General features: G+C 46.6%; 1 protein-coding gene across 1 annotated transcript in view; it reads right to left on the bottom strand.

Moving 5' to 3' along the window:
- Window positions 1-12,116, bottom strand: part of LOC309549463 (spermatogenesis-associated protein 7 homolog) — a gene marked incomplete at its 5' end in the record, with an annotated part of 344,986 nt that overhangs the window by 231,587 nt on the left and 101,283 nt on the right. Inside the window, one exon of the mRNA XM_082249761.1 lies at window positions 317-364. Coding sequence (XP_082105887.1) covers window positions 317-364 — 48 coding nt within the window. The remainder of the gene's footprint in view (window positions 1-316; window positions 365-12,116) is intronic.

Raw genomic sequence — 12,116 nt, 5'->3', positions numbered from 1 at the left:
AAACACTTTATTTAGTGGGGTAAGGGAAGACCAAAATTAACATATTATTATTGTCTTGGTTCAAATTGGGGATTTTCCAACAATTCTAATGTTGTCAGCAAGAATGGGAAGTATGGAAAAGCTCCTCAAAAGGCCTTAGATAAAAAAAAAACCACAGATGGAGGTACTAACCCTTCCATGCTTTATCCAAAGCTAAACATTTTGGTTGGACACACAAAACATCCAGTTTGAAAGAATAAACTTTCCCAGAGAAATATGTAATGTAAAAGAGTAGTATTAAAAAACAAAAAAGTTTAGTATCTAAAAAGATACTTACATTTAACACTGCTTGACAAAGTCTTTGGCGCGGAGGTATCAACAGCGGCTGAAAGCAGAGAAGACATAACATTAAAATAATATAATTTTTAGGTAAATCTGAAACCTAAGCAATGTGAGAAGATGCTAAGAGAACAGAATGAAGTACATGATTAAATGTAAAAAAATATAGTATAAATCAGAGGCATAACTAGAATCTTCAGGGCCCCGGTGCAAGAAATCATGAAGGGCCCCCTAGACACCTGGCCGGGGCCCTACTCTTCAAGTCTGGCGCTCTTCTCACTGATCCTGGGGACCTTTACCCTCATTGTGGGACCCTTTCACAAGTTCTGCAGTGGGCCCCCTTCCTGCCATCTTGGGGCCTCCCCACGGTGGTGGAATGCCAGGGCCCAGTCGCAAGTGTGACCTTTGCGATCCTGGAAGTTCTTCCACTGATGTCAGAAGTTTTTATTTTTTGGTATTTTAATTGTATTATTTTTTATCATTTTATTTTATTTTTTTACAATGCCACTGACTATAACTCTGTCCATTCGGAAAATGAAGGAGCTGGTAAATTACATATTTACCGACCCCTTCCTGGTTCTCTATTGTGACACATCCCCTGCAGCAGCCGACAGGAGAGGGGGGGGTACAGTAAAGGGGGGGCAGCACAGTAGGGGGGGGGACCAGGGGAGCACACAGGGGCCCAGAGACAGCAGAACACAAGTGAACTGGATAGGAGGAGTGGCAGGGGCAGCATACCGAGGGACCAATCTCCTCCATTTTCCTACTATAGCTACAGGGGGAGAAAGGAGGACAGTGATTTCTCTACATGCTGCCCCCGCCACCCCTCCTATCCAGGTGTACAGGGGAGCCACACAGGCCCCCTGGAGCATGGGGCCTGGTTGCAATTGCAACCCCTGCAACCCCTGTAGTTACGCCCCTGGTATAAATGTGAGGTGCTGTGTAAATTGTCAGAGCTATATACAGTTAGGTTCATATACAGTATGTTTGGACACAGGCACAATTTTAGATTTTTTCAGGTATTTACCAAAACGTATTTAAGCTATAGTTATATGGATATGGGCTGAAAGTGCACACTCTCAGGTTTAATTTAAGGGTATGTACATTTCAAGGGACCAAAAGTAATTGGACAATTGAATCAAAAGCTATTTCATGGCCAGGTGTGGGCTACTCCTTCGTTATTTCTTCATCAATTAAGCAGGAAAAGGTCTGGAGTTGAGTCTAAGTGTGTTATTTGCATTTGCAATCTATTGCTGTGAACCTACTTCAAGTGTCCAAAGGAGATGTCCATGCAAGTGAAGCAGGTCATTGTAAGGCTTCAAAAACAAATCCATCAGAGAGCTAGCAGCAACATTAGGAGTGGTCAAATCAACAGTCTGGTACATTCTGGGGAAAGAAGAACACACTGGTGAGCTCAGCAACATAAAAAGACCTGGATGTCCACGGAAGACAACAGTGGTGGATGATCTCAGGGTCCTCACTATGGTAAAGATAAACCCATTTACAACATCCAGACAAGCAGTGGCGTAGCGTGGGGGGTGCAGGGGGGGCCACTGGCACCGGGCGCAACATTTAGGGGGGCGCATCCCACGCCCGCAATCGGCGGGATCAAAGTGTCCCTTTATGCTGAAGTTGCCCGCCCGGCGCCCGCCCGCACTCCACCTCTTGGCTCAGTGGCCGCCGCTTTGTGCAAGACGAGCGGCGGACCGCTAAAGGTGTCATGCGGCCAGGGGGCGGGGCTGGTCGTGGATGAAGATGCCAGTCTGTGGCGCGGTGCATGTGCAGCACCGCTTCCGGAGTCTCCCCCTGCTGTCCGGCCGGCCACCGACATGCTGTCTCTCCCCTCCTCGAGTCGCCAGTGTATTGGCACAGAACAAGGTAAGTGATGTCTTGCCTGCCCCCAGGGAAGTGGGGGGGGGGGTGTCAGTGTAGTAGGGGGGTCAGCATAGGTGTCAGTGCAGGGGAAGTGGACATGGGAGGGAGGGGGGGGGGTCAGTGTAGGTGTCAGTGTATGGGGGGGTCAGTGTATGTGGGAATGTAAGGGGGTCAGTATAGGTGTCAGTGTAGCTGTCAGTGTATGGGGGGGGGGGGTCAGTGTAGGTGTCAGTGTATGGGGGGTCAGTGTAGAGGAGGGTGTGTCAGTGTAGGGGGGTCAGCATAGGTGTCAGTGTATGGGGGGGGATCAGTGTAGGGGGGGTCAGTGTATGTGGAAATGTAGGGGTGTCAGTGTATGTGGCGCTCAGTGTAGGTGGGTCAGTATAGGTGTCAGTGTATGGGGGGGTCAGTATAGCTATTAGTGTAGGGGTCAGTGTATGTGGAAATGTAGGGGGGAGTCAGTGTAGGGGTCAGTGTATGTGGGAATGTAAGGGGGTCAGTATAGGTGTCAGTGTAGCTGTCAGTGTACGGGGGGGTCAGTGTAGCTGTCAGTGTATTGGGGGGGGGGGGGGGCAGTGTAGAGGAGGGTGTGTCAGTGTAGGGGGTCAGCATAGGTGTCAGTGTAGGTGTCAGTGTATGGGGGGGGAGATCAGTGTAGGGGGGGTCAGTGTATGTGGAAATGTAGGGGTGTCAGTGTATGTGGCGGTCAGTGTAGGGGGGTCAGTATAGGTGTCAGTGTATGGGGAAGGTCAGTATAGGTGGGTCAGTATAGGTGTCAGTGTATGGGGGGGTCAGTATAGCTATTAGTGTAGGGGTCAGTGTAGTGGGGGTCAGTGTATGTGGAAATGTAGGGGGGAGTCAGTGTAGGGGTCAGTGTATGTGGGAATGTAAGGGGGTCAGTATAGGTGACAGTGTAGCTGTCATTGTAGGGGGGGTCAGTGTAGGTGTCAGTGTATGGGGGCGGGGGGTCAGTGTAAAGGAGGGTGTGTCAGTGTAGGGGGGTCAGCATAGGTGTCAGTGTATGGGGGGGGATCAGTGTAGGGGGGTCAGTGTATGTGGAAATGTAGGGGTGTCAGTGTATGTGGCGGTCAGTGTAGGGGGGTCAGTATAGGTGTCAGTGTATGGGGGAGGTCAGTGTAGGGGGGGTCAGTATAGCTATTAGTGTAGGGGTCAGTGTAGGGTGTCAGTGTATGCGAAAATGTAGGGGGAGTCAGTGTAGGGGTCAGTGTATGGGGGGGGGGAATCAGTGTAGGGGGGTCAGTGTATGGGGGGGGATCAGTGTAGGGGGGTCAGTGTATGGGGGGGATCAGTGTAGGGGGGGTCAGTGTATGGGAGGGATCAGTGTAGGGGGGTCAGTGTATGTGGAAATGTAGGGGTGTCAGTGTATGTGGCGGTCAGTGTAGGGGGGTCAGTATAGGTGTCAGTGTATGGGGAAGGTCAGTATAGGTGGGTCAGTATAGGTGTCAGTGTATGGGGGGGTCAGTATAGCTATTAGTGTAGGGGTCAGTGTAGTGGGGGTCAGTGTATGTGGAAATGTAGGGGGGAGTCAGTGTAGGGGTCAGTGTATGTGGGAATGTAAGGGGGTCAGTATAGGTGACAGTGTAGCTGTCATTGTAGGGGGGGTCAGTGTAGGTGTCAGTGTATGGGGGCGGGGGGTCAGTGTAAAGGAGGGTGTGTCAGTGTAGGGGGGTCAGCATAGGTGTCAGTGTATGGGGGGGGATCAGTGTAGGGGGGTCAGTGTATGTGGAAATGTAGGGGTGTCAGTGTATGTGGCGGTCAGTGTAGGGGGGTCAGTATAGGTGTCAGTGTATGGGGGAGGTCAGTGTAGGGGGGGTCAGTATAGCTATTAGTGTAGGGGTCAGTGTAGGGTGTCAGTGTATTGCGAAAATGTAGGGGGAGTCAGTGTAGGGGTCAGTGTATGGGGGGGGGGAATCAGTGTAGGGGGGTCAGTGTATGGGGGGGGATCAGTGTAGGGGGGTCAGTGTATGGGGGGGGATCAGTGTAGGGGGGGTCAGTGTATGGGAGGGATCAGTGTAGGGGGGTCAGTGTATGTGGAAATGTAGGGGTGTCAGTGTATGTGGCGGTCAGTATAGGTGTCAGTGTATGGGGGAGGTCAGTGTAGGGGGGGTCAGTATAGCTATTAGTGTAGGGGGTCAGTGTATGTGAAAATGTAGGGGGAGTCAGTGTAGGGGTCAGTGTATTGGGGGTCAGTGTATGTGGGAATGTAAGGGGGGTCAGTATAGGTGTCAGTGTAGCTGTCAGTGTAGGGGGTGTCAGTATAGGTGTTAGTGTAGGGGTCAGTGTGTAGGGGGGTCTGTATAGGTGTCAGTGTAGGGGGTGTTAGTGTATGGGGGGTCAGTGTATAGAAATGTAAGGGGGAGTCAGTGTATGGGGGGTCAGTGTATGCGTCAGTGTAGTGGGGGTAAGTGAAGGGGGGTCAGTGTAGGTGTCAGTGTATGGGGGGGGGGTAGGTCTGTGTAGTGGTCTAGTAGGTTTGTGTAGGGGGTGCAAATGACTTGCCTTGCCCCAGGTGCTGACAACCCACGCTACGCCACTGCAGACAAGTGAAGGACACTCTCCAGGAGGTGGGCGTATCATTGTCAAAGTCTAAAATCAAGAGAAGACTTCATGAGAGGAAATACCGACCACAAGGAGCAAACTATTCATAAGCCTGAAGAATAGAAAAGCCAGATAAGGCTTTGCTGAAAACATCAGATAAAGCCAGGCCAGTTCTGGAAAAGCATTCTTTGGACGGATGAAACTAAGATTAATCTGTACCAGAATGATGGGAAGAAAGAAGTGTGGAGAAGGCTTGGTACAGCTCATGATCCAAAGCACACAACATCGTCTGTAAAACATGGTGGAGGCAGTGTGATGGTATTGGTATGCATGGCTTCCAGTGGCACTGGGTCTTTGGTGTTTATTGATGATGTGACAGAAGAGAGAAGCAGCTGCATGAATTCTGCAGTGTTTAGAGATAAACTGTCAGCCCAGATTCAGCCAAATGCAGCAAGGTTGATTGGACGGCGCTTCACAGTACAGATGCACAATGATCCAAAACACACTGCAAAAGCAACCTGGGAGCTTTTGAAGGAAAGGAAGTGGAATATTCTGCAATGGCCGAGTCAGTCACCTGATCTAAACCCAATTGCTCATGCATTTTACTTGCGGAAGGCAAAACTAAAGGCAGAAAGACCCACAAACAAATAATAACTGACAGCTGCAGTTGGAGTCTGGCAAAGCATCAGAAAGGAGGAAACCCAGTCTTTGGTAATGCCCATGAGTTCCAGACTTCAGGCAGTCATTGCCAGTAAAGGATTCTCAACAAAATATTAAAAATTAACATTTTATTTAGGATTATATTAATTTGTCCAATTATATTTGAGCCCCTAAAAATGGGGGGACTGTGTATAAAAATGGTTGCAGTTCCTAAAATTTGTACTTGATATTTATGTTCAACCCCTTGAAATAAAGCTGAAAGGCTGCACTTCAAATTCATTTGGATTGTTTCGTTTTCATTTTATTCTGGTGGCATACAGATACAAAAGTATGAAAATTGTGCCTGTGTCTAAATATATACGAACCTAACTGTAAATACCTGTAATAAAAATAAAAAAAGATAAAAATAAATGATTAGGTACGGCTGGCCAATAAAAGCCTTAAAACTGCAAGAGATGTTCACAAAATAATAAGATATAGAATCCTATGCGCTACCACTTATTATAAGAAATAGAAAGGAGCTACTCACAACTTAACAATGTGTCGCCACATCTGAAATACGATTGTTTACAAATATGAAGTAACTCTATGCTTCAAAAATATTGAAACTATATAAAGAATGCAAAACAGTAATATTACATGTATCCAATCTCGCAAGGTAGATATTGAATAAGGCCCCTTTCACATGGGCTTTTCAATCAGGTCCGCCTGTCAGTTTTTCAGGCGGACCTGATCGGACCCTCCATGCACCCCTATGGAGCAGCGGATGTTAGCGTTGACACAGGGCTCGACAAACCCTGGGCGCCAGGTCGCATTGGCGACTAGAATTAGCTACCTGGCGCCTGGGGTGCACTGTAGGAGGTGTCCTGTCCCTTTTGTGACCCCCCCCACCCACTCCCCGAGTGCATGGACTACCGCGCCATCCGATACTTGAGACCGTGGCTTTTCGGCCTTCTTCAGTTAAAGAACGGGTAACTGGCGCCCTTTTGTGGTGGCCGGGAGTTTGACAAGCAGTCACTAATGGCTGTTTCCTCTGCCTGTCCTCAATGCCTGTCCATCTCCTTCCCAAGAGGAGATGAGAGGGAAGTTTTTGCAGGCTTCATCTCCCTGTCCACTTACCTTTGCTTAAATGTAAGTGGACAGGGAGTGTGGTGGTTATTATTATTTATTTATTTTTTAAATTATTAAAAAAAAATAATAATAATAATAATTTTTCTTTTTTTTCCAATTTTTATAAAATAAATAAATATATATATATATATATATATATATATATATATATATATATATATATATATATATATATATTCCTCATCGCCATGCCACAGCCACACAGCCGAAGGCCCCTTTCACACAGGCTGTCTGATCAGGTCCGCCTGTCAGTTTCTCAGGCAGACCTGATCGGACCCTTCAGTCTCCTCTATAGAGGGGTAATCTGCCGCCATCTGATCCTGTCCGCCAAAAACAGACGGATGGTGGTTCTATTTTCTATCCATCCCGTGGATCGGATCAGATGGCATCGGATGGAAACAGACAGACAGTCTGTTTCCATCCGATTGCGCTATAGAGGAGAGTGGGGTTCTAGTCGTCTTTATGTGTAAATTTAGTATGTTATTTTTTTGGAAATAAAGGTTGGTTGTTTGTTTAAAAAAAAAACTGGTTCCTAACTTTTTAAGCTGGCTCCTAGATTTCAGGCAAATTTGTCAAGCCCTGCGGTGACATCTCCGCTGACACCCACTGCTATCCGATCCTATCCTGTCTGTGAAATCCGGAAGGATGGAAACCCTATTTTCCATCCGTCTGGAGGATCAGATCTGAAAGGATCAGATGAAAATGGACAGGCGGTCTGTTTTCATCCAATCTCCTATAGACGAGAGCGGGGCTCTGACAGCTCCATCTCTGCAAAGTAAGCGGAGACAGAGCTGTGATCCGCCTGCTCAGTGGGGATCAGCGGATCGATCCCCGCTGAGCAAAACGGAGTCTGTCGGGTGCAACGCTCGTGTGAAAGGACCCTAATGTGAATAATAATATTTTATCTACTGAGTTTGTGCTCAAAGTGCCAATGCTGCAACAAATTTCTCATTAAGATGTGCAAAATAAGGCAAATAAAAATACAATTCTTATGTCTTATCACAATCCAGCATTAAAATAATATCCTTACTGGGTACTTTAACCAAAAACACCACTGCTGCAAATAATGCAAAGTTGTGCAAATAAGAAAAAATAGTGTAGCAGGATTTCCAGGCATTGGGCCTGATGAGGGTCTGCCATTGTTACCGGAATCGCCAGCAGCCCCTTTAAGCTGAATACCCAAGTGTGAGATTGGAGTCAAAGACCAGTCCGGCATCTTTGGTTTGTTTTGTTTATTTGATATGGGGGATGGGAGAAGGGAAGGAGTGGGATACTCCTCTGGCTCAACTAGGTACAAATGGGACACTTTGAAGAAAAAATTCCTTTCAGCGCTGTCCTAACGCCGGCTGGATGCCGACCAACGCTTGCTGGCGCTTGTAAAACACTGACTTGCTGAACTGTACTTGAACTTGACTTCTGACACTCTGGTTAGTGCAAAAGTCCTGGACTGTACTGAGACTTGACTCCTGACACTCTGGTTAGCTCAAAAGTCCTGAATACTGCTCCCTCCTGTCCTTCCTGACTGAGGTAGCTCTCTGTAACTGCTTCTGCTGCTGCAACTCTCAACATTGTACACTGCACACTTTAACACTTCAGGGCCCAACCGCTGGCACCCCCTCTATACTTCAGGGTCCTCTCACTAGGCACCCCCTCTTTACACTTCTGTTCAGGGTCAACACTGGCACCCCCTTTACTCTTGCTCCTGCACCGGCTAGCTAGCTCCTGGATTCCCACGACCTTCACCGGAGTGGTCCCCTGTCTCTCTAGGCAGACCTCAGGGGCAGTTACAGTACTCACAAACTGGGAATGCTTTCCTGAAACTGGACCCCTCTCAGCTCCGCTGGTCCTCGGCACACCGGATCCTCTCTGCAGCTATGCTCAGCCCTCTGTCACCTCAGGCAAGCCACCTGGGACACCCGATCCTGCTGACCGGAGGAGAGACAGCTGTACTCTCCCTCCTGGGACTCTGCTTCCCACCAAAGACGCTGCGTCATGCGTTCCCTTCAAACTTATACCCACTCCCAGAATGCTGTGCGGCAGAATCTGCCTTTCTGGGGTAGATATAGGCCTGAGTGCACCATTGACTGGGTTTCCTCCACTGCTTAAAGAAAACCCTATCATGGAGCACAGTGGGGAGACTCCCCAGTCTCAACAGCTACACCTGGGAGACATGACAGCCCAGCTGAAAATCATGGCCCTGCTGATAGGCAGCTAGGGCCCACTATACTTTACCTAGAGGTTTTTGGGTTGATCTCTGGAGAGTTTATAGTTGTGTTTTGCCTCCGTCCCTTAGAGTCTAGTGTGGGGTATGGGTTGGTTTCTCAAGCCAAAGGGGTGGGACTTTTACGGGCAAGTGAAAGATACACAGTTGTATAAAATAAATGGTTGCAATTTATTGCGAATACAAGTGTATATTCAACAAAATAAATATTTTAAAAGACATTTGTGGTGATGTAAGGTGTTTGGGTTACAGACCCAAGGTGCATAGAAGAATGCTAGGTTTGGAAAAAGAGTTTCCGTGACAGTGGTGCAATATGTGTGACTTTGGTTATTTTTGATGAAAGAGACTCTGTTTCTCCAGGCTGGATTGCTTGGATGTTTCACAGAGAAATCATCAAACGTTGACCTGACGCGTCAGAGTAGCCTTTGTCAAGGGTTTTGTGTCACCAAGTCTGTAGAGATAGTGACGGATTTAATGATCATCTGTATATATCATAATATTTTCATATATTTGGTTACATAATGTCGGTGAGGAAAAACACTGAAAGTACATACGTTTGACCTGTTTTGGTGATATTTATTCAAGTCTAGAAGATCCGCAGCGAGAACCAAGTGTGAGCAACCTGCAGGTATGGTGAGTGGTAAATATCAGGAGATACTGAATAAAAAGATTTTTGAAAAGTCTAACATTATTGATGGTGGCGTCAACTTACTAGATATTGGTTGGATGATCTGTTTATGCCTGGATTGGCAGATGAATTTTGGCGGCAAAAAATATATCTGGAGGTCCTTATATAGTGGTCAATCTGTAGGTGTATAATATATACATGGTGTTGGTATCCAAAATGTTTGGAGAAGGTGTGTAAAGAGGGAGGTAAGGCTTCCACTACTTACAAAGTATGTTGCAAGTTCACGGTTTCTGGGCAGCTCAGGATAACTTAAAAGTTATTTTTTCGGCTGAAAGTTAGAGAGATGAACATGTCTGTGTTTCATGTATATAAACACAGTGTGTATAATAATCTGATTGTTTAGAAGGGAGTGATTAGTAGGTACTTACTGCACAGGTGCAGCCGTCCTCAATGTCCACTCTGTATTTTTGGGTTCTATGCAGGTATCTAGATTCTGGAATTACATGTGACTTGTTTTGGTTAGAAAAACACAGGCAATGGAGCCAAGTATAGTGCTTTTATTAGGGAGTGGTGATTTTTAACAATGAAAGGTAACACTTACAATTGTTTGGGGGTTCGCTGCAGGTTGCGTCCGCTCTGTCTCCTCGTTTCCCTCGGTGTGAGGGTGATGTGAGGAGACGCTGATTCCCCGGCCTTTTTAAAGCCCTTCGCGCGTGCGCACTGTGAGCCGCACGTACCGAGCTTCTTGTGCGACTGACGTCATTCCCTGTTGTGCGCACGTGCCTGTGAGGTGCGTGCGCATCGGGAGACTAGTCGCACATTATTGGCCGCCGACACGGGAGGAAGGAACCAAGATCCCGGGAGGGGGATCTTATGGGAGATGGTATATTCCGAGGTGCCTAGTTTAACCCCTGGCTTGCCCAGGGGCTTTCCGTGCCGGGTGTGTTCTTCATGATTGAAAAATTTCATCAGAGGTCAATGAGTTATACCAAATATATTGAGAAAATGTAAATGTACAATAAATAATGCAGAGTATATATTTATTTATATAATCAATTGTATCATAATGTGGTCGGTATATAGGCTGTTTTCCTCCTTTGTTAGGAAGTCCCGTTCCCATGCTCCTAGGTATATCCCAAAAAGAAGCAAGACTCCTGACAAACAGACTACTCCAAAGAGGCTACACGAAGACTACACTCAAAAAAGCCTATAATAAAGCGAACCAACAAGAAAGACAACATATCTTATTCCCAACTGAACAACCAGGTGGCAAAAAACATAAAGAAAAAGAACAAGAAAAAGACAACACACGGATTATATTGAGATATACCAACGAACATCCCACCATAAAAAACATTCTTCAAAAGCACTGGCCCATTCTAAAAGAGGATCCCAAAATAAAACATCTGGTTTCCGACAACCCATCAATAACATATCGTAAAGCAGGTTCCTTACAACAAAACCTCATACACAGTGAATTCAAAGAAAACATCAGGAAAGACCCCTGCAAAACTAAAGGAACGTACCCTTGTGGATGCTGTGCTCAATGCAACGTCATTAAAAAATGTGTGGAAACTATACTACCAAATGGGGAAAAATTTATACCAAGACATTTTGCAAATTGCAAGACAAAGGGAGTGATTTACTTGATGAGATGCGACTGCGGAGCATACTACGTTGGGAAAACAAAACAAGAAATGGGAAAAAGAATTGGAAAACATGTAAACAACATGGAACTGTGTAATCCTGACCTCCCACTGGGAAGACATGTAGCGTATCAACATGGCTACAAAATGCCCAAAATAAACTTTATGGCTCTAGACAGGATCCATATTCCACATAGAGGGGGGGATTGAAACAAACGCCTCCTCCAAATAGAACTATGGTGGATACAACGTCTAAAAGCCACCGTACCCCCGGGCCTAAACGAAATAGCAAGCTATCGCCCTTTTTTGGAAGGTTTTGTATCAGGGAAAACGGATTAAAACATAAAACCTCCCTAAAAGCGTAATACTAAATAAATAGGTTTAAATTCACCTTATGTTCAAAAAAATCCCCTTTATGAACATACATATTCATGACTATATACAAACTCTGACAAAAAATCCCCCCCCCTTTTCCTTCCACTAACCCCCCTTCACCCCCCCTCCCCTTCCCCCCCCTTCATTTCCGCATGACCTCCAAACTTGTTTGTTCTCCAGGGTACAATGAGCCCTTTTTCCTTTCTTTTTTCTTTCTGCTGTTAAAACTTATGATACAATTGATTATATAAATAAATATATACTCTGCATTATTTATTGTACATTTACATTTTCTCAATATATTTGGTATAACTCATTGACCTCTGATGAAATTTTTCAATCATGAAGAACGCACCCGGCACGGAAAGCCCCTGGGCAAGCCAGGGGTTAAACTAGGCACCTCGGAATATACCATCTCCCATAAGATCCCCCTCCCGGGATCTTGGTTCCTTCCTCCCGTGTCGGCGGCCAATAATGTGCGACTAGTCTCCCGATGCGCACGCACCTCACAGGCGCGTGCGCACAACAGGGAATGACGTCAGTCGCACAAGAAGCTTGGTACGTGCGGCTCACAGTGCGCACGCGCGACGGGCTTTAAAAAGGCCGGGGAATCAGCGTCTCCTCACATCACCCTCACACCGAGGGAAAACGAGGAGACAGAGCGGACGCAACCTGCAGCGAACCCCCAAACAATTGTAAGTGT

Source organism: Pelophylax lessonae (genome assembly GCF_965119305.1).
Source record: "Pelophylax lessonae genome assembly, chromosome: 3".
In the NCBI taxonomy this organism is placed as follows: domain Eukaryota; kingdom Metazoa; phylum Chordata; class Amphibia; order Anura; family Ranidae; genus Pelophylax; species Pelophylax lessonae.
This window is presented reverse-complemented; position numbering and strand designations above follow the sequence as displayed.